Here is a 27,715-nt window from a genome sequence, read left to right as displayed (position 1 = left end):
TACGCTGTTTAAATAGAAAATGCATTTGCACTCATATGTGCGCCCATAGGCATTCTGGTCTAAAAAGTAAGCTGTTCTGAGGTGGACCGCTGGCGCGTTGCTATTTTGAGAAACTATAATAGATTTTTCATTAGACCAAAACTAACCCGGTCTAAACTCCAGCGCAGAGTTGCGCCTCGCTTGCACACTGCTTAATACACACAAGAGAGCAATAGACAAATATCTTTACATATGAAAACATTTAATATTAAGGATATATATATAGTATATAATAAGAATAGATATAGAATATAAAAATAAAGGATTAAAATATTACAAAACATTATTTTCTAGCCTACTGTACATAAATATGAAAAATCACTGCTTTTATGTCTTCTTCATCTCGGGAGGCTTTTTCAGTTCATTCATAACAATTTGCTTTTGTATAATGTTATTATTATTAGCAGCATTATTTATTATATCCATATTTATATTTGTTTTATTAAAAACAAGCTTAGATTTGCCCACCTGTCAGGTTTTAGACCATATGGGGCACAGCATGTGTTTTAGGATATAACTCAGGTTTTTGAGCACATTTTGTTATTATTATTCATTTATTCGTTTGCTGGAAATTAGAAGTGAATTTAGAAATAGTTTTAAATGAATATTTACGCTTAACAAACGCAATGAATTATTTATAGACTAATTGATGTCTGTGCGTAAAGGTTTCCCTATCCAAGAGCGAATGTGAAAGTAGATCCATTATCTCTTATTCTCACGCAGTAGATGCTCTGTTTAACTGTTTTCTGTTAAAAAACTGTTATCTGTTGACTGTTTGCTTGTGAAATGTTAATTTTTTCCACTTAGACTTACTCTGCGTCCTGTAAATAGCGAATGCGCTCTTGGCGTGACGCAGCTGGCTCTTAAAGGCAATGGGAGATGAGACTCTAATTGGTTTATTCTCAAAACACACCTATAACTCATTAAGAAAATAAACTCAACCCTTTTAGAACATGCGCCGCGGCGCAGGGCAGATTTCCCGTCCTTAAATTAGCAAAAACGCGTCCTGACACGCCCTGAAAGCGTTTGCGCCCGGCATTTTGCGCTCTGTGCATGGACCGTCAAAATAGAGCCCTTAAAGTCTCATAAAGTGCTTTGAAATGTTAGACACTAGAGAGCATTTGATTTGTCAGGAGATTTGAAAAGAAACTAAAGTATGAGGTGACATCAAAACAAAACCTATCCATTTTGGCGGAAGTGACAAACTGCAACTTGGTGCATTCTTTGGTGAATATTTATATTTTCTATATGCTAGTTTTGTTACTGTTTCAAAGCACATAAGCATATAGATATCCTTCAGACTAGAGATATGGCTACTGAGAGTGCACAAGTGATCTAAAGTGGTCCCACACGCAACTTCAGTAAACTGCGGCAGAGCACAAGAATGCAGAGAACGGACTTGCGTTCTTCTGGAGACCGGTCTTGCCAGGTGTCCTCGGAAGAACGAACTCGGGAGGCCGTGAGGACAGAGAACGCGTCCTGTGAGAAATGAGACACTGCGTTCTTTCTGATGGTCATGTGACCTTTAAGTGTTTTTAATGGAATATTATTTAAACATTACAGCATTCATACAGCGCTTTATAGTTTTTTCCCATTTCAAAACATATACTGTGCATAAAAACATTATATAAATAAGTTGCACGATACAAATAAAACAGATTTTAATACAAATTTCAGCAAATAAACACTCTTAATGTGTTTATTCCTTTATTAAGATGTTCATGGTAATGTTTATATTCACCGTCTCATTTGGGGAAACTCCTGAGGAAAATAAGTCATATCTCTGTACTTTTATAATAAACCTATATAAAAGCTGCGCTTCCCACCTCCAGTCGCAATGAGACTTCTGGGACTTCTAGAGCGAGATTGTTGCCAAGTCTGCATTGGTGTGTCCTCGATATCAAGAACACATTCGGGAAGTTTTCACGCATCCTCTGTTCTTGCGGTCTGGAGTACTGGAACTGAACTTTGGCAGCTGATGATGACGTTACACGAGGACATGAGGACGAAAGACTGCTGAAGAATATTCGCATATTGAGAAACAGCCATGGTCAAACCCAAGAAATACATGACCAGCAGGGGGCAGTTATGTAACATACTGATCATACTAAACTGACATACTGTAGCAGTATAGTAACTCACTGATATAGTAAAGGCAGATTCATACTTCTTCGAACTAATTTTATAGACTTTTGGTTGCTTAATCAACAGATGTTATGTTATAGTTAAACACCGTTAAGTGATTCACAGAGAAATTCTGCGCTCGTTGCCTGTAACGTCAACTTACATTATGCTTACTTATCCTCGGTCCGTTGTTATTTTTGATTCTGTAAAATGTCCAAGGAACACAGCAAAAATGGACCTTATTAAGTTTCAACCTTTATTACAGCTCATGACGGACACTTCTCAAAGAGGTAATAACAAAAATCTTACCTGAGACGATGTGTGGGGGCTCGAGTGTCCAACAGGCGCACCGTTGTGATCAATGACTCTCGCTTGTTTATTAATGCCTGTGACAGCGGTGACGTCATTATGACTTCTTCAATTTGACATTTGACAATTTGTACTTGTAATCAGGTTATGTCCATAGTAAAACTGTATTTCGTGCTTGTAAAGTACACCCATCGTAAATTAATCAGTCACTTACAAACAGACAAAGAAAATGTCGCATCTGTGTCTATTCTAATCGCAGTTTTTGTAAATGTACCCTCATAAAATTACAAGTATGTTCTGTTTTTCTTTTACAAATTTATAATTACGGATTCGTAAATTTTATTTGCGCACAAAATATTTATGACAGTGATTTTATTCCATATTGCATCTCTGTAATGGTTTGATCACCAGCAATCTAGCAGTTGCAGATTGTTGGGAAGCAAGAACTACAAATCCGCCACATAATGGACTACAACTCCACACATAAACTCCATTCACACGCACCTGTTTCGAGTTCCGTTGATGAGCACACACACAGCCAGAGGGTCGTTTTGAAATGATAACGTGGATTTTAAATACTACACACACACACACCTGGGCTGAGTCTTGTTTATCTGTCTAGTTAACATTATGACGCGTTTTCCTTGTATTGTCCTGCCATGTACCGATCTTTGCTTGTTTGTTTACGTTGCCTGCTGCCTGCCAGCATTGCCTGTTATTTGACCATGACTCTGGATTCCCTGTTTACATCTGTTTGCTCGTGTGTTGACCGTTGCTTGCCTGACCACCTCTGCATAATAAACATGCGTTTGGATCCGCATTTCCTTCGTCAGCGTCTGCCTTGTGACAATATCTAATAAACAATCTAGAAACTTTTTGGGGTTCCTCGACACTTTTTCGTTGTGGTTTGTGCTATTTGAAGTGCATTTCTGTATTTGCACGTGTTGTATTTTCATGCGTAACAATTTATAAATACAATCAAGAAAAAGATACAATTAAAATAAAGTGTTTTATTGTTTTACGAGTCTAACAATATTCAAGTACAGTAACGAATTTTTACAAATAAAAATAATTCAATAAAATTAATCGTAGTTAAGGTCACAAATGGTACAATTTCTTATACCTGAATGCTTTTGAATATCATTATACAATCACAGGAGACAAAAAAACGTGAAAAAGATAACTTGTTACACAAACTCAACATTGCAACAGTGCCTATTGCGAATGATCATATTGCGATATCGCTGCTGAAACGATATATTGTGCAGTCCTAATGCTAAGAACTATTAGCTATTTTTATGCGTGTAAAATGTTTTATTCTTCGCAGAACGCTACCCGAGTCTCCTCCGGACTCCAGCTCAGAGCCATACTCACCCCAGCAAGCTAACGGTACCTTCAAAAATAATTTCAAACACTATAATGTTAAATAAAAGTAATGGCTCCAATTATTCATCGAATATCCGCTGCTTCTTTGTTTTTCCCTCTCAGATCCGCACATGCTCAGAACGATGACGCCTGAGAACATGTGTCACATGACCAGTCCTCCGCCTCTACAAACACATCCACACTATCCCAGCATGCACCGGGACATGTACCTGAAGCCAGAGCCCATGATTTCGCAGTATCCGATTGGTCCAGCTAGCGGCGGGGGCGGAGACATGCAGCAGACTCAGATGCTTCATCAACTCCTTCAACATCCACAAACACCAGAGTAAGACACACCGAAGCATTAATTTAACACTCTTTCATAGCTGTACGACTGTGATCAGGATTATTTACTTCGAAGAGCACGTGTGATTAATTTTAATACACTTTTAACATCAAAAATATTAATTTATACATTTATAGCCTTTATATTATATTTAAAAACATTTATATATATTTTTTGTTTGCATTGTATTATTTTAGTCCATCACATTTTTATTTATTACATTTTATTTTATTTTAATCTCAAAAACGAATTATTTATTAGCAATTTTTTTGTATACTTGCATTTTTTGTAAGTACATTATATTTTGGAAATAGTTTAAATGCATTAATAACATATTACTACATATTATTTTTACACTCTTCTATATTGTGTGTATATCTATAGTGAGTTTTTGCCCCCTGGTTTTGTTTAATTGTTTTTTATTTATTGATTTATTTGTATACATTATATCGTACTAATACACTCTTTAAAAAACATGTAGTTCATCAACTCCAGGTAAAAAAAGGCATTTCAATCTTGATTTTTTATTTAACGTTAACGTTAGATTTAGACTATTAAGAAATATTATTTAGTTTAATATTATTTAGTTAAGTTATTAATGTAAGCACTTATCAACATGTGTCTCATTTTATTTTATTTATTTATTTTATTTTATTTTTTTACTATATTTTTTACAATATTTTGGACATTTTGTTGAACTAGATACAATTTTAATGGTTAAATAAATTTAAAAGTATGAAATATATTTTATTTTATTTTATTTTGAACTCACTTTTCTTAAACTGGACTCAATTATAATGGTTAAATTAAATTTAAAAATATATCTATTTTGTTTTATTTAATTAACTAGACTTCATGTATAACTGTTTTACTTTATTTTAGACTCCATGTTATTTATCTGGACTCCATGTTTATGGTTTAGTTTAATTTAAACGTATAAATAAAATATTGTATAAATAAAGTATGAAAAATATTTTATTTTATTTTATTTTATTTTGAACTCACTTTTTATTAAACTGAACTCAGTTATAATGGTTAAATCATTTAAAATAAAAAATATACCTATTTTATTTTGGACTATTTATCTGGACTTTATGTATGAGAATTTTATTTAATTTTAATTACTTTTACACTCTGTTATTTATATGGACTCCATGTTAATGGTTTAATTTAATTTAAAAGTTTAAAAGATATTTTATTTTATTTATTATTTATTTTGAACTCACTTTTGGACTATATGTGTAACAACTTAATTTAATTCAATTTAATTTAGCTTAGTTTAGTTTAATTTTAGACTCCCTGTTATTTATCTGGACTCCATGTTAAGGTTTCAGTTTAATTTAAAAGTATAAAAAAATATTTTATTTCATTTATTTATTTTATCCATTTATTTTTTACAATATTTAAATATTTAAAAGTGTAATGGTTACGTTAAATTTAAAAGTATGAAAAATATTTATTTATTTCATTTTAAACTCACTTTTATTACACTGGATTCAATTGTAAATTAATTTAATTTAAAAATATACCTATCTTATTTTATTTTAGACTTCATTTTATTTATCTGGAGTTTTATTTATTTATTTATTTTATTTTATATTAGATTATTACTTTAATTAATTTAAAGTATAAAAACATTTATACATTTATGTATTTTTTTATTTTAGACTCACTTTTATTAAACTGAATTCAATTGTAATGCATAAACAATTTTAATTTTAAAAAGTATAACTATTTTATTTTATTTAATTTTAGACTATTTTATTAAGTGGTGTTAGTAAGCCCAGCAGGAGGCGCTCAACCTGTGGTCTGTGTGAGTCCTTATGCCCCAGTATAGTGAAGGGGACACTATACTGTCAGTGAGCGCCGTCTTTTGGATGAGATTTTAAACCATTTAAAATCCCATGGCACTTCTCTTAAAACGTAGGGGTGTAACCCCAGTGTCCTAGCCAAGTTCTCTCCATCGGCCCTTGCCAATCATGGCCTCCCAATCATCTCCGTACACTAAATTGGCTCTATCACTGTCTCTCCACTCCACCTATAGCTAGTGTGTGGTGAGCACACTGACGCTGTTCTCCTGTGGCTGCCGTCACATCTTCAAGAGGATGCTGCACACTGGTGGTGTGACCCACCTCATGATTGTGAAGGGCTTTGTGTGTATGGCAATACACAATAAATGAGCTATATAAATACACACATTACACAAATTTATCTGGACTCCATGTTAATGATTGGATTTAATATAAAGGTGTGACTAATAAAAATGATTTGATTTTACTTTGTATATTTGATTTGATTAGATTTTTTTTATTAGATTTTATTTTATTTGTCACCACATTTCCCACATCACTAAACACACACTCCATGTCTCTCCAGTGGGATGCCCGTCCATCCGGCAAAGAAGAGAAAACATTCAGACTCTCCCAACAACACACTCAACTCTCAGATGCTCACAGGCATGATCAAACAAGAGCCAGGTACACACACACACACACACACACACACACACACACACACACACACACACATACTTAAAAACAGCAACTGCATATACACCGCAGTATAACCCACGCACAATCATTCCACCACAGGCCTGATGCAGGACGCAGAAAACTCATACCTGGACCCGAACTACCAGTGCATCAAGTGGCAGGCACACCAGCAGAACAAGTGGACCACGCTATACGACTCCAGCGGGAAAGAGCTGTGGGTGCTGCTTTTACACACACCTTAGATTTATGACAGAGGCATGAGGGATGGGATTTAATGGGGTACAGGGAGGTATCAGGCTGTACTGAAGAGAGAGAGAGAGAGAGAGAGAGAGAGAGATGGATGGAGAATTCCTGAGAGGTGAGCAGTGCGGAGGAGGGAGAGAAACAGCAGAGATCTGGCAGAAAGAGAGAGAACACAGATAGAGAAAGAAGAGAGAGAGACAAATACTATAATATAATTTATAAATATACAGTGGAAGTCAGAGTTATTCACCCTTCTGTGATATTTAGTTTCTTTTTTAAATATTTGCCAAATGATGTTTAACAGAGCAAGGACATTTTCACAGTATGTCTGATAATATTTTTCCTTCTGGAGAAAGTCTTAATTGTTTTGTTTCAGCTAGAATAAAAGCAGTTTTTAATTTTTTTAAATCTATTTAAAGGCTAAATTATTTTAAGGTCAATATTATTAGCCCCCTTAAGCAATATTTGTTTTGGACTGTCTAACTATCATTACATAACGACTTGCCTAATTACTCTAATGCTGAGTTCAGACGGGACGATTTTCAAAGTAGTGGCGTCAGATGTTTTTACACTGCATTACTATTTAGGGGAACGTTCCGTTGCTGCTGGGTTTACACTGCAAGATGGATCTGCAACAGGAGGTTTCACACTGCATGACTTTACAATAGGACGTAGAGTTGCAGGCCCATGATACTATACCAGCTGAAGTATCACAATACAAAGTAGTATCACAATACTGTATCAACTCATAACTCAAATCTATGCAATAAAGCAAACAGTCAGAAATACTATAATACTTATAATTAAATTCTGAATATTTCACTTTTGTTAAACCGCTTGTGTTTGGGCCGTGGAAAAATAGCAGCTTTTGTCGCACGTCACTTCACCTCAAATCTTACTTGTTTTTTCGTTTATTTCAAGAGTTTACACTCAGCTGATGATTAATAATAAAGCTTGTTTGGCATGCTGTCCTGAGAGAAAGCCCTGAGCTTATAAAATCCTCGAGCCCTGGGCTCCCTCCCATTGCAAGGCGAGAGGGGAGTTTGAGCTCAGGTAGATCTCGATGACTCCCCCCTTGCTTATTGTAGCTAAGTGTCATATATGGATGCTAAGAAGAGGTGTACTCAGAGCTTGGCTAAAGATGTTTTAGATTAATTGTTCAGGGTGCTTGTTTTTGAACTGTGGGAGGAAACCGGAGGACTCGGGGAGAACGAGCAAAACTCCGCACAGAAATGTCGCATGGTTTGGAAGGGAATTAAACCAGGGGTATCCTTGCTGTGAGGCAACAGCGCTAATCACTGGCCACCCTGTCGCCCATTTGAAAGAAGGGAAAGTAGGGTTGGGTGGGGGGGCTTCTTCAATATGAAGATATTGAGATTAGAAAAATCTAGATATTTATAACGAGTTTAGAATCGTCTGATAGGATAATTAGTCATGAGCTAATGCTGGATCAGCTGTGAACAATCATAAGCATGCGATCCTCTCGAAATTTAAATAAACTTCACTCTGTAGATAACTGACCAACAAAAATACATTAAAATTAAGATACTATAATAGAAAATATACCAAGCGAAATTCGTTACAAGAAGACAAGAAGTGTTTCAAGCTTCAGAAAAAAAGGCGCAGGTTCTGCACAGTTTTGCAGCCTTAATGCAGATTATTAAAATAAAATTGATTAAGTGGCCTATTGATTATTTACCTTTGCGCGCATTTTAGTAACTTTTTCACATGCAACATTAACTATTTGAGAACTGTTAATGACGATTCTACCATTTAAAAGAGGCATTGCCAGGATTTTGGTGCCATAATATCACGGTGCTGCTGAAGTACCGGTAAACCATGCAACCTAATAGGAAGAATCACTGACAACTTTGTCTCGACAGGGGCGAACTACATCTCACAACCAAATACATGCGAGAAGTGACATGAAAACAACGCCAAGTCATGTAGTATATCTTTTGTTATTAACTACATAATGAGACGGAAGCCTTTAGTGGGGTTGAAAATCTACTTATTTTGCTCACCTGGCTTTTAAAGGGAATTAGCATATTCTTCTTGACTTCTCTCTTTTTCAAATCAGTTATGATATTGGTTAGATGACAGGTCAAACAGACACAGTGCTTCTGCCAATTTACACTAGTTTTTCCTCCATTTTTGGGGCTTTTAACTTCTCCCACAACCTCCCGCTGGCCAGCAGATACCCACACTAGTGGATGCTTCTCTCTCATTGGCTAATCACCAATGTTTTTTTCAGTCAGAACACATTTCAAACATGATTTGAATCGCCGACAGCTCCAGATATTTAGCATGCCACAGGCCCGGATTGGCTAATCGGGAGGACCGGGAGAATTCCCGGTGGGCCGGTCCGTTTTTTGGCCGCTAGGGCCGGTGTCCCTAGCTCCAGAATCTGTTGCTCTCAGCAGTCACACTTTTTAAAAATAATTTATTTATTTACTTGACCACAGCCTTCTTATTCATTATTTTACTGCAGCTCTGCTCTTCTTATCTATTTTCTCATAGCCTTGTGAACAATATAAGTAGATAAGATAGATGTAAGTAGATAAGTCACCTCTTAATGTACAGCCGTTGTGGTACAGTGGTTAGCACGTTAGGTTATGACATAGCCAACCCGGGTTCGGTCCTCGCCTGAGTAACATATATTTTTTTCATTTTTATTGTTAAGACATATAATACAGTAAGGGTTGTTGAACATTTGAAGTTCTAAAGCAGCTGTTTTCTCAAAAAAAGACATGATAGTGTCATTAGAAACTTAATTGGAAATGACCTTATTTTAATATAGTCAGTCGTGAACTGAGGTGGGCCGGTCTAAGGCTTGAAACTCCAGGGCTGAAAAAGAGTCCCACTCCGGTCCTGGCATGCCAAATATCTCACCGGTGTCAGTGACTCATTGGTGATTGTCTTAGATCACGTCTTTGATAGTTCACATTGTGTTATTGTTGCTGGCATGAACAAGCACTGGTTTGCTTGTGATTTTAGACATTTGTCTGCGATTTCTCAAAACCAGTCGGCGAGTCAAAATCATGCAGTCTGCACTCAGCATTACTTGCCTAACGAACCTAGTTAAGCCTTTAAATGTCACTTTAAGCTGAATACTGGTATCTTTAAAAATATCAAGTCAAATATTATGTGCTGTCATCATAGCAAAGATTAAATAAATCAGTTATTAGAGATGAGTTGTTAAAGCTATTATGCTTAGAAATGTGTTTCCGATAAACAGAAATAAAACTCTCTTCTTCATATCTGTCTTTCTCTCATGTTTCTCAGTCCGATGCCCACCTATAGAGTGGACGCAGATAAAGGCTTCAACTTCTCCCTGGCTGACGATGCGTTTGTGTGCCAGAAGAAGAACCACTTTCAGGTGACCGTCTACATCGGGATGCCCGGAGATCCCAAATACGTGAAGACCAGCGACGGCCTGCAGCCCATCGACTGCTTTTACCTGAAGCTCAACGGAGTCAAGGTGAGCCAAACTAACACTAAACTGCCACACTACTTATGCTAACAATCCCAAACATTTAACTGAGGCTATGTCAAGGCAAGTCATTACAGTCAGTGACCATCCTTAAAACGCCTATGCTTTGGCATTCTGTTTCAATGGGGAAACATTAAATTCTCCAAAGTTGCTTGCCAAGCTTACCATTAAATTTCATATTAGGAATCACCAATAAAATTAAACAAGAACTGTCTCTTTAGTTTCATTTATAAACGTTCAAATCACACAAAATCTGCTGAAACTCACGTCTGGGGTTTGTTCTTCGTACGTGAATTACTCAATTAGCTGGGTTTTGTTATTGACGATTTGACATGATCCAGGATCGTTTCGTTCTTCAAAACTCATCCAAGAGTTGTTGTCATAGCAATATGTCTGGTAGCTCAAACCGGCTCGGGAGCAGATTTATTTCATATAAACAGGATTAGATCGACTCATTTCAAGCAAAGGTAATACTAAAATTATGAACCACCTGCTGATATTTTCTTACAGTAGTAACCTATAGATTAGATATTCTTCAAGACACTTCTATACAGCTTAAAGTGACATTTAAAGGCTTAACTAGGTTTGTAGGTTAGGGTAATTATACAAGATATTGTATAATGTTGGTTTGTTCTGTAGACCAGTGGTTCCCAACCTTTTTCTTTGGGGCCCCCCCATAAACATATACAAACATTGGAGCCCCCCCACCATATAAATACACACGCACGCACGCACACACATATGTACTGTATATATATATATATATATATATATATATATATATATATATATATATATATATATATATATATATATATATATATATATATATATATATATATATATGTGTGTGTGTGTGTGTGTGTGTGTGTGTAATATTAATAAATAGTAATATGTTTAGAAAATATTAATTAATCAGTTTTAACTTGTCTTGGCCTTCAATAAAACCAAAATTTAGGTAAGCTTTGTCATACTGTCTAATCTTTTTCTTCGCCTCTGAAGAATCACTGCATTTACGTTTGTCTGCCATTTTTGTTTTGATTTTGCCTTTACTACACGTTGACAAGCAGATTGCGCGAGTGAGCAAAATTTAAATAATTATTTAAAGTTATTTATTTTAATTATTTTCACTATTATGTTGGAATTTTAAGCATGTGTTTAGATTATTTTTTATTTTTTGGGCTGCTCGATTTTGGGAAAAATCATAATCACGATTATTTTGGTCATAATTGTAATCACGATTATTCAAAACCATTGCCAGTTAAAGTCAAAATTATTAGCGCTCCTGAGATTTTTTTTTTATAAATATTTCCCAAATTATGTTTAACAGAGCAAGGAATTTTAACAGTATTTCCTATAATATTTTTTCTTCTATTTGTTTTATTTTAGTTATTAGCCCCTTTAAGCAATATATATTTTTGATTGTCTGCAGAATAAACTACCGTTATAATGACTTGCCTTATTACTCTAATTAAGCCTTTGAACTGCACTTTAATCTGAATGCTTGTATTTTGAAAAATATCTAGTAAAATATTATGTGCTGTCATTATAGCAAAGACAAAAAGAAATCTCAGTAATTAGAAATGAGATATCAAAACTATTATGTTCAGAAATAAGTTAATAAAATATTCTTTCCACGAAACAGAAATTGGGCAGGAATAGGTTTGCTAATATTCAAGAGGGCTAATAATTCTGACTTCAACTGTATACATACAGTTATTTTCCACCCTGCAAAGGAAAGAGAAATAAATACAATAGAATAAAAATATGAAACAAACTGTGCTTTAAGCATCTTCACTGTAAGAAAAACACTTTAGCTACAGCAGTCCTTCAGTCAAGAGCAGCGAGGGCTTTCTCGTTATGTTTGTTTAATAATGATAAAAACAGGCGGCAGAAGGATTATAGCGCGCTGTATCTTTAATGGTTTCTCTTTCACGTCTTTTGATCCTCAACTCGTTTGTTTATTACACAAATGAGGGTTAATGTAAATAATCACTAAACACTGCGTTTTGACACCTATTTGACCATTAAAGCGTTCACGTTAAGATGACTAGATGTCTGCGCTCCTCTGCTCGTCTCAGTGTGTGAATGAGAGTGAATGCTGATCTGCGCATGCTTCTGACTGCGTGATTGTGCTGCACACACACATAAGCTCTTTCGCGCTTTTAAGAGCAACACGTGTATAACTGTGGCGAAATATGATGCAATAATCAATTATCTCGATTAATGCTTTTTTATAATCATTTGAAACCGAAATCTAAATCGGATTTTCGATTAATTGCAAAGCCCTTTATAATAGTGGACCATTTTTATGCCTTTTTCTACCTCAATACTTATCCTCTCCCGCGCCCCCCCTGTGAACTCTGGCGCCCCCCTTAGGGGGGCGCGGACCCCAGGTTGGGAACCACTGCTGTAGACTATCGAAAAAAAATGTAACTTATAGGGGCTAATAATATTGACCTTAAAATGGATTTTTAAAAAATTAAAAACTGCTTTTATTCTAGCTGAAATAAAACAAATAAGACTTTCTCCAGAAGAAAAAATATTATCAGACATACTGTGAACATTTCCTTGCTCTGTGAAATATAATTTGGGAAATATTTAAAAAAGAAAATAAAAATTAAAAGGGGGCTAATAATTCTGACTTCAACTGTACGTCATAGATTACGCTTTCTTATGCCAATGTTAGATGTCAGTTTGATGTCATTTTGACATCAAGTTAGTTTACATGCATTGGGGGAAAAAACCAAAACAAATACAATTGAGTAATTATGATTTCATTTATTTTTGTGTGGTGTTAAAGTGTGAACTGTTATTTTAAGAAGGTTGTTAAATAATTAAATATTTCTTGTCTTTATTGATCAATAAAGAAACAAAGAGCTTTTAAAAAAATGCTTATTAATTTGCAATTGCAGTACTCGTTAAAAATGTTATCGCAATTAGATTATGCTCTAAAAACGTTTAACCCTACTAGAAATGCTTTCTTACTGTATTTGTGTGTGTGTTTGTTTCAGCTGGAAGCCATGAATCAGTCCATTAATGTGGAGCAGTCTCAGTCTGACCGCAGCAAAAGACCCTTCAAACCTGTGCTGTGAGTCTTTTAAACTAGTTTCTGCGAGTGTGTGTATTGAAGCTGTTGTGTGATGTAAATGTCAACTGCTTGTTTTACAGAGTGACTTTGCCGCCAGAGCAGGTTACTAAAGTCACGGTGGGTCGTCTTCACTTCAGCGAGACCACCGCTAATAACATGAGAAAGAAAGGCAAACCCAACCCTGACCAGAGGTGCGAGATATGACCATTACTGAGAAAACCCAACTAGCTCTATTTGAACATGTTATATATATATCCATATATCCATATTTATATAGCAGCTTTATATAAAATCATTATGTTTAGTTATAATATATTTATATGTCATATACTCACATTTAGCACACGTCTAGCTAACAGTTTCTCTGAACATTGCTGAATGTTTCCTCAGAGTTATGAACTAACGCTCGGGAATGTTAATAGGATGTCCAGTCAGAGTTCTCTGATTTATCTTTTATGGAACTTTTTTTCTTCTTATAACTTTTAATTGAATTTTTCTGTGAGTTTTTTTTTATAACTGTTTGTTTTAGAATGTTCAACAAATAAATAAATAAATGCAAAAAAACACAGAAAAGAAAGAAAGACAGACAGACAGAGAAACAGAAACAGAAAAAAGAATATCAGTAAAGAAAAAAGAAAGAAAGAAAAAGAAAAAATAAAGAAAGAATGAAAGGAGAAGAGAAGGACAGACAGAAAAGAAAATGAAAGACAGGCCAGAAAGACAAAAAAGGACAGACAGACAGACAAGAAAGAAAGAATAAAATAAAGATAAGAAAGACTGAAAAAAGAAAGAGAAGAAAGCAAAACGACAAAGAAAAGAGACAAAAAAGAGAGAAAGAAAGTCAGACAGACAGGGAAGGAAAGAAAGACAGACAAGAAAGGAAAAGACAGACAAGAAAGAAGAAATAAAATAAAGATAAGAAAGACTGAAAAAAGAAAGAGAAGAAAGCAAAAAGACAAAGGAAAGAGACAAGAAAGTAAGAAAGAAAGAAAGAAAAAAAAGAAAGAAAGAAAGACAGGGAAGGAAGGAAAGACAGAAACGAAAGGGAAAGATAGACAAGAAAGATTGAATAAAATTAAGAAAGAAACAAAAAGTGACAGAAAGAAAGAATGAAATAAAGAAAAGACAGAGAACAAACTAAAGAAAAGAAAGAAATAAAAAAAGAAAGAAAGAAAGAAAGAATGAATGAATGAATGAATGAATGAATACAGAAAAGAAAGAAAGACAGGAAAAAGAAATTGAAGAAAGCAAAACGACAAAGACTGACAAGAAAGAATGAAAAAGAAAAGAGAGAGAGAGAGGGATGGATATAAAAAAATAGAAAATTAAATAAACGAAAAGAAAGAAAGAAAAACAGAAAAGGAAAGACGGAAAAGAAAGAAAGAATAAAAGAAAAACATAAGCATTAAGACACAAAGGAAAGACAGACAAGAAAAGAGAGAGACAGAAATAAAGACAGAAAGGAAGGATGGAAAGACAGACAAGAAATGTAAAAGACACGAAAGAAAGAAAGAAAGAAAGAAAGAAAGAGAAAGTAAAAAATTCAGTTTTATTGGACCCTTCTTTGTTCCTGTTCTCAGATATCTGAATAAACAGGTCTGGTCTTCATTTTAAGTTTCAAACTAAATAAAAATGTTATTAATCAAAATCGTGAAGTTTACTGAATGTAAATCTTCTATTTTATACCCAATAAGCTCTGGCTTTTCAATATCAATACTTGCATATCGCATAACTATGTGTGTGTGTGTGTGTGTGTGTCGTCAGGTACTTCATGCTGGTGGTGTCTCTGCAGGCTCAGTGTCACAGTCAGAGCTTCAGTGTGGCGGCTCACGTCTCCGAGAGGATCATCGTCAGGGTAACCGCTGTCAGTCTGGTCGTGTCTGACCGACCTCCTCCAATCACAGCCTGTCTCTGTCTATCAATCATCTGCCTCTGACCAATCACAGTTACCGTTACAGTGTGCTGCTTTTGTTTTTGTTTACGTTTGCCTCTAGTTTGGATTTGCCGTCTCTTTTATTTACATTTATACTCAGGTGTGTGTGTGTGTGTGTGTGTTAGAGTTTTAATGGTGTTTTTAAATGATTTTGTTGTTAAGAGATCACAGTTCTGTTGGTGCAGATCGTGTGTTTATCAGATATAGGTTTGAGGAAAAGGTTAATATGGTTTTATTCACTCAGATACTTATTTAGCCGCTCAAACTACTTATTTAATATGAGCTGAAACAACACAATTCTTGAGATTTCATTCGGACAACTTAATTTTTTATGTTCAATCCACATAAATTTGTTAGGTGCTAAGTTAACTTAATCGATTTGTGTTGGGACAACATGAAGGAATTGTGTGGAGCCCTGTATTTTTTACAGTGTTGTATAGAAGTAACATTTCTTCGGAGTTTCACATTTTTAAATAAAATATTGTCATTTTATGTTTAGGTTTTTTATGAAAATGAGAGTTAGGCCCAATCCCAATTTTATTTTTGTACCCCAACCCCTTCCCCATGGCCTTTACAACCAAATGTGAAGGGGAGGGGCTTCAAAATTGACCCCTAAGAATTAGGACAGCACTACAGCACCTGCACACGTCATCATATGTCATCGCGACCTCTTGCTTCATATGAGATCAGACGATCGCGACTACTGGAGTTATTCCAGTTGCTTTATTTTTTGGTATTTATCTTCAGGAGATCACTGAAGGCATGTATCATGTTATCATAATGATCATAACGCAAATAGAACGTAACAGTACTGTGTATTTACACAGTGGCCATATTCATCTATGTAAACGCATGAAAACGACATGAACATTAAAGCAGACACTGTAAAAAGCTCATTCCCAGCACTAGACTTTTCTGACAGGGGATTCCAGTGTCATCGAGTGTCAGAATGTTGTGGGACTGCTGTACATTATGTGTTATAGATAGCCAAAGTTAGCAAGGTTTTTTTTTTGCGTAAAATGGTAAAACAGGTACGTGGTTATAATTATATTAAAATGTGTTTGTTTGTCTTAAAAATTCATAATAATGACTAAAAAACACAAATTTCTGCATCTCATTACTTCCGGGTTCAGCAATACTGCCGTTGTGGCAGGTGTATTCTAGGAAATTTTCTTACCCCTTGGTTTGGAGTGTGGTCCTGAAAAATCTTCACTCGAAGGGCCATTCACACCTTACCCTTAGCCCTAACGCCTTCAAGCTAAAGATAATTGAGACACCCCAAGGGGTGGGGCTAAGGGGTAGAATTGGGATTGGGCCTTAATAATAAATATAATCATTATCAACAATCTAATAATCAAAATAAATAATCAGTGATTGTTTGTTAGGACTGAAAATCAAGTTTATTCCAACAAACTCTTATATTAACTATATTTAACGATATATATATATATACACACACACAAACACACACACGCACACACACACACACAAACTTATATATAAACAAATACACATGGGAATATTTTGGTTTTGTTTTTATATATTTTTATTGATATTTCTTTTTCAATTATATATTTTTTATTTATAAAATATGTTATTCTAATAGTAATTATTTATTAACAATTACACATGGAAATATTTTTTAAATTTATACACACACACAGTATATATACACACACACGTTTGTTTTTGTGAAAAGTGGGGACATTACATAGGTTTCCATTCATTTTATACTGTCCAAACCGTATATTATATTGCCCTCACCCCAGGATTTACAGTAACACAAGATCTGGCATTCCCAGTCAGTTACAGTTACTGTAGTTGAACTAAATCATTGTCTTACTTGGCTTTTTGTTTGTTTGTTCTTCTGCATCCAGGCGTCGAACCCAGGTCAGTTTGAGAGCGACAGTGAGGTGCTGTGGCAGCGAGGGCAGCTGCCAGACTCTGTGTACCATCACGGGCGGGTGGGCATCAACACGGATCGCCCCGATGAGGCGCTCGTCGTTCACGGCAACGTGAAGGTCATGGGCTCACTCGTGCATCCCTCAGACATCAGAGCCAAGGAGAACGTCAAGGAGGTACATCTGAAATTAAGCAAAGAAAAAAAAAATTACTTTCATTTGTATTTTCATTTTTGATTGATCGTATTTATGATTGAGTAAATCAGGGGTTCCCAAACTTTTCAGCCTGTGACCCCCAAAATGACAATGCCAGTGACTTGCGACCCCCAATATCCTCTGAGGCGGTTAAAAATACAGAAACCTGGCATGCAATGGTGCACACACACACCAATAGACCAAAGTCTATTCTTCAATTAATTTTTTAAATGTATGTCAGTGCTGTAAATGTGCCAGAAAGTTTAACCTGGTGTTATAAAATCAATCTGCTGCATCTGACGAGATTGCTGTGTCTTTAGTATAATGTAATTACCAAAATCCAATAGTAATATAAACTACTATAGTAACTATATAGTATATAGTAACTATAAATAACATTTTTTTCTCTTCAGTAGGTTATGGATAATATGTGGTCATTCGTATTGTTTAATAAAAATAAATAGATTTTTGGAAATCACCAGGCGACCCCCCTTCATTGTCCTGCGACCCCTCGGGGGGTCCCGACCTCCACTTTGAGAACCACTGGAGTAAATAATCAATCGACCATCATATGAGAAGTGAAAAACATTTCCTTTCATTTAGATTTATTTATTGTTTTATTTGTTTATGTATGAATTTATTATTATTATTGATGCATTTATTTTTACCCTTTTTTATTAAAACTTTTGATTCATTTTGATTGACAGGATTTATGAATATTTTGAATATAATATTATGATTATGACATTTTTCAGTATTTTTTATGTATGTTTAATGCATTTGTACCTTTCTATATATACTCTAGTGTGAATATTGAATATTATTTTTTTTATTGTATGGTAATGGCCTATTGTCTTCATGTGTGTGTGTGTGTGTGTGTTCGCAGGTGGACACAACCGATAACCTGCGACGCATTTCTCAGATGCGTCTGGTTCATTATCAGTATAAGCCTGAGTTTGCTGCGACGGTGGGCATCGATGCCACGGCTGAGACGGGTACGGTCCGTGCTTACACATCAGACTCAATTAATGTTCATATTTCGGTCTGCGCTTATATTTCACCACCAAATCAGAAGAAGAACATGTTTTGAGAATGCTGAAAATTAATAATTATTTGTTGGTGACTGATCTTTCTATTTTGTTCATTTGTAACTACATACTGCAAATAAATGGCTAAACGTTATTCTAAATTAGTTTTGTATTATTGATATAGCATTCATATTTATCCTTATCTTTATTTTTATAATTTGGTTTTATTTGTGTATTATTCTTCTTCTTTTCAGTCAGCACTTTCTTTTTTAATTATAGTATTTTGGTTTGCTTTTGTCATTGTTTTATTGTATATTGTTTTAGCTATATTTTTATTGCTTTCATTTGCTTATTTCGGTTATCGTTTTTAGTTGTTTCGTTTTGAGTTTTAGTAATTTTTGATGGCTTTGTCAACGCTAATAGTCTAGTGGTAACGTGTGCCGACATATGGCGTTGAGGTGCTCACGGCGACCCGAGTTCAATTCCCGGCTCGAGGTCTTTGCCGATCTTTTCCCCTCTCTCTGCTCCCCATGTATTCCTGTCTCATCTCTACAGTCCTATATAATAAAGGTGAAAAACCCTAAACAATACATATATATTTTGATGGCCTTTTGTTGGTTTTATTTGTTTTTATTTTTTGATTTAGCTTGATTTTTTTTTATTTATTGTTTTCATTTGTTTCCCTGTGATGTTTGTTGTCTCAACATTCTTTAAATCTTTCAGTTTTTAATACTTTTTAAATACTTATATTTACCTCAAATTTTTTTTCATTTCACTCATAGCAAAGAGCATAATCACCAAGAGGCGACACTCTAGTGAAATTTGGGAAACAGCCACTAGATGGAGCGGCGGCCTTTTTGTAATGAAACTTCCAAAAGAACAACAGCATATTATAAGTCTGTAAAATAAACTATTAGAATTGCTGATGATTGTGTTGGTAAGAGTTGTATTGTCGTCTTTCAGGTTGTATCTCAGCTTTAATGCGCTTTATAAATAAATAAATTAAAAACAAAGCATCTGCTTGCCATCGCGACAGCAATAAGATCCAATGGACAGCCGATCACTTTCACTCCAAAATGGCGGAATACGGGGCTGTTGTTGGGCGCTGCTGTTTCAATAGACCGTTCTATTGAGTGTCGTCTATTGGTCATTTTAAGCTCTTTGCTTATAATTTTATTTATAGTATAGTTTTTGTTTTTATTGATATTTAGTTTATTTTTATTTTCAGTTTTGTCATTTTTAAACTTTTAATCATAACAACATTATGTATTTTCCCAGTACTGGGTTGCAGCTGGAAGGGCTTCCGCTAAAACATATGCTGGATAAGTTGCCGGTTCATTCCGCTGTGGCGACCCCTGATTAATAAAGGGACTAAGCCGAAGGAAAATGAATGAATGAACATTATGCATCATATCAATTTATCATTTCATCCATTTCATTATGCGGTGAACTGTGACTCAGACAGTTCTTTACGAAATGTGTACATAACATAATTGAGGACTGTAAAACTAATCCTCAACAAAACCACATCCTCATTACTGTTTTTATTTGTTTCTCTCTCTGTGTGTGTGTGTGTATTATCAGGAGTTATTGCTCAGGAGGTCCAGCAGATTCTCCCAGAAGCCGTGAAGGAAGGAGGAGACGTGGTGTGTGCAAACGGAGAGACCATCCCCAATCTACTGGTGGTCAATAAAGTATGCACACAATCAAACACACACACACACACACTAAAGGCCTGGTATAATTTAAAATGAAATCGCATAACAAACTGAAATGACATAATTCTAAACAAAATCTGTCCAAAAATCAAGTTTGTTGAGCTGCCATTGGTCCGTGACAGTGACACAATCAGTGGCTGTGCTATAAAACTCTGCTTTCTTTGAACTGCAGTTTTTTCCCCAATTCATTTCTCATTTCACAGGGATCAGACAGGAGAACAATCTAAAACAACAACACCCACCACATCAATACACTTTAGAGTGGAGTAGCAGAGCTGCTGCAGAGGTATCGATTACACATGTACAAATCGCTCGCGAAGAGATTTTTAAGATTTTGAGTTCGAGCACTGGCAGCGCCATTCAGTCTGTGTTCTCGGTATTGGGTATTGTTTGATACCGGTGCTAAATCAATACTTTTAAAACATTGCCGGTGCCTGAATCGATACTTTTAAGCTGCAAAATTCTGGTGGATGACTCTAGACAGATCTTTCATTTGACAAAAGATTTTTTTTAAATCATTTTAAATAACAATATAATTAAAGTTTAAAGTATACGTCAATTCATATTTACTATATTTGAATTGAATCGCATTGATATGTTCTTTTGATCATTTAGCGTCTGCTTCACGTTGTTGTGTCAGAATCCTTGCTTGTAAAATATAGCCATACTTTAGAATGCTTAGTTTAGGCCAATTTGATGAATGCAATCATACCTGTTGCTGTACTCCGCCGTTGCCTACGTGCGTGCATTCCCTAAGCAACAAGAACAAATGCCTAACATTGCAGATGTTGTCCACATCCCTCCAAGTTGTTTATAATGAAATGCTTAGAGATGGTGTGACAACGTGTACCTCTGTGTGTCTTTGATCAGGGTTCATACGGTCATCTGGATATTTTGACAGGGCATTTTCCAGGCCTGAAAAAGTTTAAATCTGAAAAACCCCTTAAAGTTTTGGAAAAGTCACCCATATATATATATATATATATATATATATATATATATATATATATATATAGTTGAAGTCAGAATTATTAGCCCCCTTACAATTTTTTTCTTCTTTTTTTAATATTTCCCAAATGTTGTTGACGGATTCAGGAAATTTTCACAGTATGTCTGATAATATTTTTTTTTCTGTAAAAAGTCTTATTTGTTTTATTTCGGCTAGAATAAAAGCAGTTTCGAATTTTTTAACACGATTTTAAGGACAAAATTATTAGCCCCTTTAAGCTATATATTTTCTCGATAGTCTACAGAACAAACCATCATAATACAATCACTTGCCTAATTACCCTAACCTGCCTAATTAACCTAATTAAGCTTTTAAATGTCTCTTTAAGCTGAATAGAAGTGTCTTGAAAAATATCTTGTAAAATATTTTTTACTGTCATCATGAAAAACATAAAATAAATCAGTTATTAGAAATGAGTTATTAAAACTATTATGATTAGAAATGTGTTGAAGAAATCTGCTCTCCATTAAACAGAAATTGGGAAAAAAAATAAACAAGTGGTCTAATAATTCAGGGGGGCTAATAATTCTGACTTCAACTGTATGTGTGTGTGTGTGTGTGTGTGTGTGTATATATATATATATACACACACACACACACACACACACACATACACATACATACATATATACATACACACACACATATATATATATATATATATATATATATATATATATATATATATATATATATATACATATATACATATATACATATATATATATATATATATATATATATATATATATATATATATATATATATATATATATATATATACATATATACATATATACACACACACACACACATACATACATACATACATATTTATATATACACACACACACACACACACACACATATATATATATATATAAAGATTAATTTAATGATATACTGTAATAACTTTGAACATGCATTGATTTATTTTTTTTGTTATTTACCCCGTGTACGTAGACATTACATGAAACATTAGGTCATGAAGATCTACTTGAAAGTCCTGGAAAACTCATTGAATTTTAGTAGTAAAAATGTGTATGAACCCTGTTTGATGCATTCCTTTATGCTTCTTATTTGGCACTAAAATTTGTCACCGAAATTCACAAGCTAATTCGGTCTGGTGCATACCGGTTACGTAGGGTTTTGGTACACATCTCTAGTCCTCAGCAAATAGAAAACAATGTACAGCAGGTTGGATAATAGAATAATAGTTGATAATGAACTAGCCTTGACAGAATATCTGCATATGCTCTTCCTGAAACTTGTTTAGAAAAACATCACACAGACAATTAGCGATAGATTAAAAGGCACCAGAGTTCAGTTGCCTTTTTGGTGCGGATCATTTGGGGAAAGCAGCACTTGAACTCTGGTGTAAACCAAAGGTGCACTAAACAAGCATACAGGCCTGCTTGAAGATGTCGTCTCGGTACAATTTCAAATTAACCCTAGAGTGGTTTGTTAGTGGTGAGACGATGATGGAAAGTTGCGGACAGATGTGGAGTTGTGAGGTCCATGCTGCCTGCTGACTTTAGCTCTGCTCTTACTTGACTGTGCAGGAGCGGATCTTCATGGAGAATGTGGGCGCAGTGAAGGAGCTCTGCAAACTCACTGATAATCTGGAGACCCGCATTGATGAATTGGAGCGCTGGAGCCGCAAACTGGCCAAACTGAGGAGACTGGACAGCATGAAGAGCACCGTCAGTGGAGGAACTGTCAGGTGTGTGTCTGTGTGTTTATGAAACTGCTGATTGAGTGGATTCAAAGTCTGAAGAAATGTGCTCTCTTCTTTTCTAGCCAATCAGGAAGTTATTTTAGCCGAACAGGAAGTGGCCCGCTCAAGAAAAAATCACCTATGCCAGGAAGCAAGGTATGATTCAAATACAATACACAAAGCATATTGACTAATTCAGTATTTGAGTGGGATGGGATGATAATGCTGGGAAAAACTGAATATGGTGTGATAATAACATAGATGAGATGTAGAATGAGAAAGAAACACAATGGAATCAAACAGAATCATAGAAGTTGGGATATACACTCATATGGAATCATGGAATCAAATGGAAAGGAATCTTGGAATGGAAGGGATGATTTCAAATGTGACAGGATGGATCAGAATGGAATCATATAGGGATCCAATCATGCTATTTATTGTGGAATATAACAAAATCAACTGGAGCACAATCATATCGGATTGATAGGATAATATGGAATGGAAAATAATTAAATAAATATGATCATGCTGGATGAAATAGAGTCATATAGGATGGAATAGAATCATGTTGGATAGAACAGAATCATATTAGGATGGATAAAATCTAATTGGATGGGACAGAATCATACTGGATTAGACAGAGTTGGATAGGACAGAATCATATGGGAATCAGAGTTGGATAGGATAGATTTATATTGGATGGGACTGAATCATAATGGATGAAACGGAATCATATTAGGATGGATAGAATCAAATTGCATGGGATAGAATCATATGGGAATTAATAGAATCATATAGGATGGTGCAGAATCATATGGGATGGGATTATATTGAATGGTATAGAATCATATAGGATGGGATAGAATCCTATTGAATGGGATAGAATCATATGGGATGGGACGAAATCATATACAGTAGGATGGAATAGAATTATATTGGATGTGAAAGACTCATAATGGATGAAATAGGATGTTTTAGGATGAAATTGAATGGGATGGAATCATATGGGATAAAATTAAATCATATGGGATGGAATAGATTCATGTGGGATGGGATGGAATCATATTGAATGGGATAGAATCATATGGGATGGGATGGAATCATATACAGTTGGATGGAATAGAATTATATGGGATAGAATCATAAGAGGCGAAATAAAATTGTATTAGGATGGATAGAATCAAATTGAATGGCATAGAATCATATGGGATTGAACAGAATCATATATGATGAGACATTATCAAATTGGATGGGATAGAGCCATAATAGATTAAATAGAATTGTATTAGAATAGATAGAATAAATGTAGGATGGAATAGAATTATATAGAATGGTATAGAACCATATGGGATGGGATGGAATCCTATTGAATAAGATAGAATCACATGGAATGGAATCATATTAAGTGGAAAAGAATCTTAATGGATGAAATAGAATCACATTGGGATGGATAGAATCAAATTGAATGGGATGGAATCATATGGGATAAAATAGAATCATATGGGATGGAATAGAATCATGTGGGATAGGATAGAATCATATAAAATGGGATAGAATCATATTAAGACGGATAGAATCCTAAGGAAAGAATAGAATCATACTGAATGGGATACAATCATATGAGATGGAATGGAATCATATTGAATGGGATAGAATCATATGGGATGGGATAGAATCATAATGGATGAAATAGAATCATATTAGGATGGACAGAATCCTTTTGAATTGGACGGAATCATATAGAATAAAAAAAGCTGAGAGAGAATCAAAGAGAATTAACTTGAATCTTTGAATGAACTGTTATTGAACCACCTGGAAAAGCAGATTTGTATTGGGATGGACAGAATCATAAAACATTACAATATGAAATGCGGTGTGATCAGAGTGTTGAGATGTGTGTGTTTGTGCGTGTGTGTGTGTGTGTGTGTGTGTGTGTGTACAGCGGGCTGTCCCCGAGCAGAGCTGTCTGAGTCACAAGTTCATGCAGGCAACCATCCTGGCTTTGGTCATCATAATGGCCTTCAGGTGAGAGAGAGGACATCAGTAAATGACCATCCGCAGTGTGTGTGTATGTGTGTGTGTGTTTCATGCTCATTCTCATGTCTGGCTCTTGTCCCATAGCGTCATCTCCATGTCCATCCTCTATGTGCTCAATCTTCAACAGCATGGGAGCGTTAGTGATGTTGAGGGGTATGTAGATCTCCACACTCATCCGTTCATCCTTCCCGAAATCTCTCGTCTGATCTCCTCTCGCTGGTTTTCTAGCTCTACGTCCCGCTGTCTTCTTTTCGTCTATCGGACGCCCTTCCTCACTGCAGCCCTCACATTCTGTCCATCCTCCTGTCTGTGGTAATGCTCTCCACTTCCTCCTGTCTGTTTCTCTGACATTTCATTTCTTGCCTTTTCAGCATTGAAAGATTTCCAAAGTTGCATTTTCCAAGAAACATATTTTTAGAGGCTGATCATTCAGTTCTTTTTACGCTCATGAAAGCTGATATTATTTGATCAAAAATCTAGTAATAAATAAATACGTTAAAAATTGCGGGCGACGCAGTGGGGCAGTAGGTAGTGCTGTCGCCTCACAGCAAGAAGGTCGCTGAAGGTTCAAGCCTCGGCTGGGTCAGTTGGTGTTTCTGTGTGGAGTTTGCATGTTCTCCCTGCGTTCGCGTGGGTTTCCTCCGGGTGCTCCGGTTTCCCCTATAGTCCAAAGACATGCGGTACAGGTGAATTGGGTAGGCTAAATTGTCCATAGTGTATGAGTGTGTATGGATGTTTCCCAGAGATGGGTTGTGGCTGGAAGTGCATCTGCTGCGTAAAACATGTGTTGGATAAGTTGGCGGTTCATTCCGCTGTGGCGACCCCAGAATAATCAAGGGACTGAGCCAAAAAAAAAGAAAATTAATGAATGAATAGTAATATTGCAGACATTTCATAGATCATTTGAGTACCACTGATTGTTTATTTTTTTAATTATTGTATGTATTTTAATATAATTTTTTTTATTTCAATTTTTTATTCGCCTGTTTTGTTAATAATTAATTTTATTTGCTTCCAAATTAATGTTTTAACATTTTTAAAGTCCTCTTGCTGCTCTGTATATTAAGCGCATGGTTATATTGCTCAATATTTGGTTGTTTGATGATTTGTTATTCATTTCATTAATTTCTCTTATCAAAAACTGTTGCTTAAACATGTTTAAAAATAAAAAGGAAATAAATAAAATGCAAAAAATTTGAGTAATATTGTGGGATATTACGATTTTATATTCGAGTATATTTAAAATGTGATTTATGATTGTTATTATAAAGGTTATTCTCCAGTTGTTGTCTCATGATCCTGCTAATTTAGTGCTCAGTAAACTTATTGTTAGAGTTAATTCATCAATTTAGAAATATATATATTTTTACTGACCCTGGGATGGATTTTTTTACGGTAACTTTTGATTTAGTTTAATGCATCAAATATTAATTTCCTAAATCTAACACCAAAGTATTTAATGGTAGAAGCATCTAAACAACAATTGTATATTAGTGGTTTCTCCTAAAATGATTCAGAACACACTAACGCCCGATTCACACAAGGCTTCAGTGTCAATGATTGACGGAGGGAAGTTGTGACTGACACTATCGTCAAAGCAGCATCAGCCAATGAAGTAAGTCCGCAATCGGCTAGTGTCTGAGCTGGGGTATTTGCATAAAATGATCTGATTGGCTGACGCTTCCATTGGCGCTTGAAAAGATGAGAAATTCCCAACTTTTGCAGCGAGCAACGCCACTGAAACAGCGCAGACGGACCCACAATTCAGTTCGGCAATGCTTAACATCACCCATTCAAAGTGACGCCCTGATGCCCTGTGTGAATGGGGCATTAAGATACAGTAACAATCCAAATCTGAATCATTTCTCATTTTAATCTCATTAATCTGAGTTTTATTTTTTTCTTGTTTTCTGTGGGATCATATCTCTATCAGCAGGTCTCGTTCTGTTTTGGGATCAGCTCGCCAGGCGTCTTTTTCTCCATCAAGAGTGACCACATCTACACTCTCTGCAGGTCCTCTGATACACTCTAACAAATAATGTAGATGTTGTGTTTTTGTCTTATTAGCTTCATATGAGGTCATTATCTGTTCACAGACTCCACCTCTCTGTCAGTGACCAATCACCCGCCCTGCTGCCCGCCAACCCTTGCCACAACCAACCAATCAGCAACTCTCAGTCTGTTGCCAGGCAACAACCAATCCACACCAGGTATGTGTCCACACAACCAATCCACACAACATCACAAACTTACAATCAAATGACTAAGTAACATTAAATGGGATAGAATCATATGGGATGGGATGGAATTATATGGGATAGAATCATATACAGTAGAATGGGATGGAATCATATTGGATGGGATAGAATCATATTGAATGGGATGGAATCATATGGGATAGAATCATATTGGATGGGATAGAATCATATGGGATAGAATCATATACAGTAGGATGGGATGGAATCATATTGGATGGGATGGAATCATATTGGATGGGATAGAATCATATTGGATGGAATCATATACAGTAGAATGGGATGGAATCATATTGAATGGGATAAAATCATATGGAATAGAATCATATTGAATGGGATGGAATCATATTGGATGGAATCATATACAGTAGATTGGGATGGAATCATATTGAATGGGATAAAATCATATGGAATAGA

General features: G+C 35.3%; 1 protein-coding gene across 23 annotated transcripts in view; it reads left to right on the top strand.

Moving 5' to 3' along the window:
• Positions 1 to 27,715, top strand: part of myrf (myelin regulatory factor) — an 87,001-nt gene that overhangs the window by 46,499 nt on the left and 12,787 nt on the right. For 5 of the 23 annotated variants that reach the window (XR_012400061.1, XR_012400060.1, XR_012400063.1 and 2 more), the window contains exons 4-20: positions 3,800 to 3,861; positions 3,961 to 4,183; positions 6,560 to 6,660; positions 6,775 to 6,889; positions 10,204 to 10,399; positions 13,426 to 13,502; positions 13,583 to 13,693; positions 15,267 to 15,357; positions 17,313 to 17,513; positions 18,418 to 18,526; positions 20,144 to 20,253; positions 22,849 to 23,009; positions 23,087 to 23,159; positions 24,949 to 25,031; positions 25,128 to 25,196; positions 26,977 to 27,056; positions 27,140 to 27,253. Coding sequence is in view for 13 of the 23 variants with exons in the window: in XM_073942511.1 (XP_073798612.1) it covers positions 3,800 to 3,861; positions 3,961 to 4,183; positions 6,560 to 6,660; positions 6,775 to 6,889; positions 10,204 to 10,399; positions 13,426 to 13,502; positions 13,583 to 13,693; positions 15,267 to 15,357; positions 17,313 to 17,513; positions 18,418 to 18,526; positions 20,144 to 20,253; positions 22,849 to 23,009; positions 23,087 to 23,159; positions 24,949 to 25,031; positions 25,128 to 25,196; positions 26,977 to 27,056; positions 27,140 to 27,253 (1,976 nt within the window). In the remaining 10 variants the exon portion in view is untranslated. Of the gene's footprint in view, positions 1 to 3,799; positions 3,862 to 3,960; positions 4,184 to 6,559; positions 6,661 to 6,774; positions 6,890 to 10,203; positions 10,400 to 13,425; positions 13,503 to 13,582; positions 13,694 to 15,266; positions 15,367 to 17,312; positions 17,514 to 18,417; positions 18,527 to 20,143; positions 20,254 to 22,848; positions 23,010 to 23,086; positions 23,160 to 24,948; positions 25,032 to 25,127; positions 25,197 to 25,271; positions 25,356 to 26,976; positions 27,057 to 27,139; positions 27,254 to 27,715 lie in introns of all 23 variants that reach the window. The other 18 variants (XR_012400057.1, XR_012400058.1, XR_012400056.1 and 15 more) reach the window with 7 other exon arrangements.

The sequence above is a fragment of the Danio rerio genome, chromosome 25 (assembly GCF_049306965.1).
Source record: "Danio rerio strain Tuebingen ecotype United States chromosome 25, GRCz12tu, whole genome shotgun sequence".
Classification (NCBI taxonomy): Eukaryota; Metazoa; Chordata; class Actinopteri; order Cypriniformes; family Danionidae; genus Danio; species Danio rerio.
This window is presented reverse-complemented; position numbering and strand designations above follow the sequence as displayed.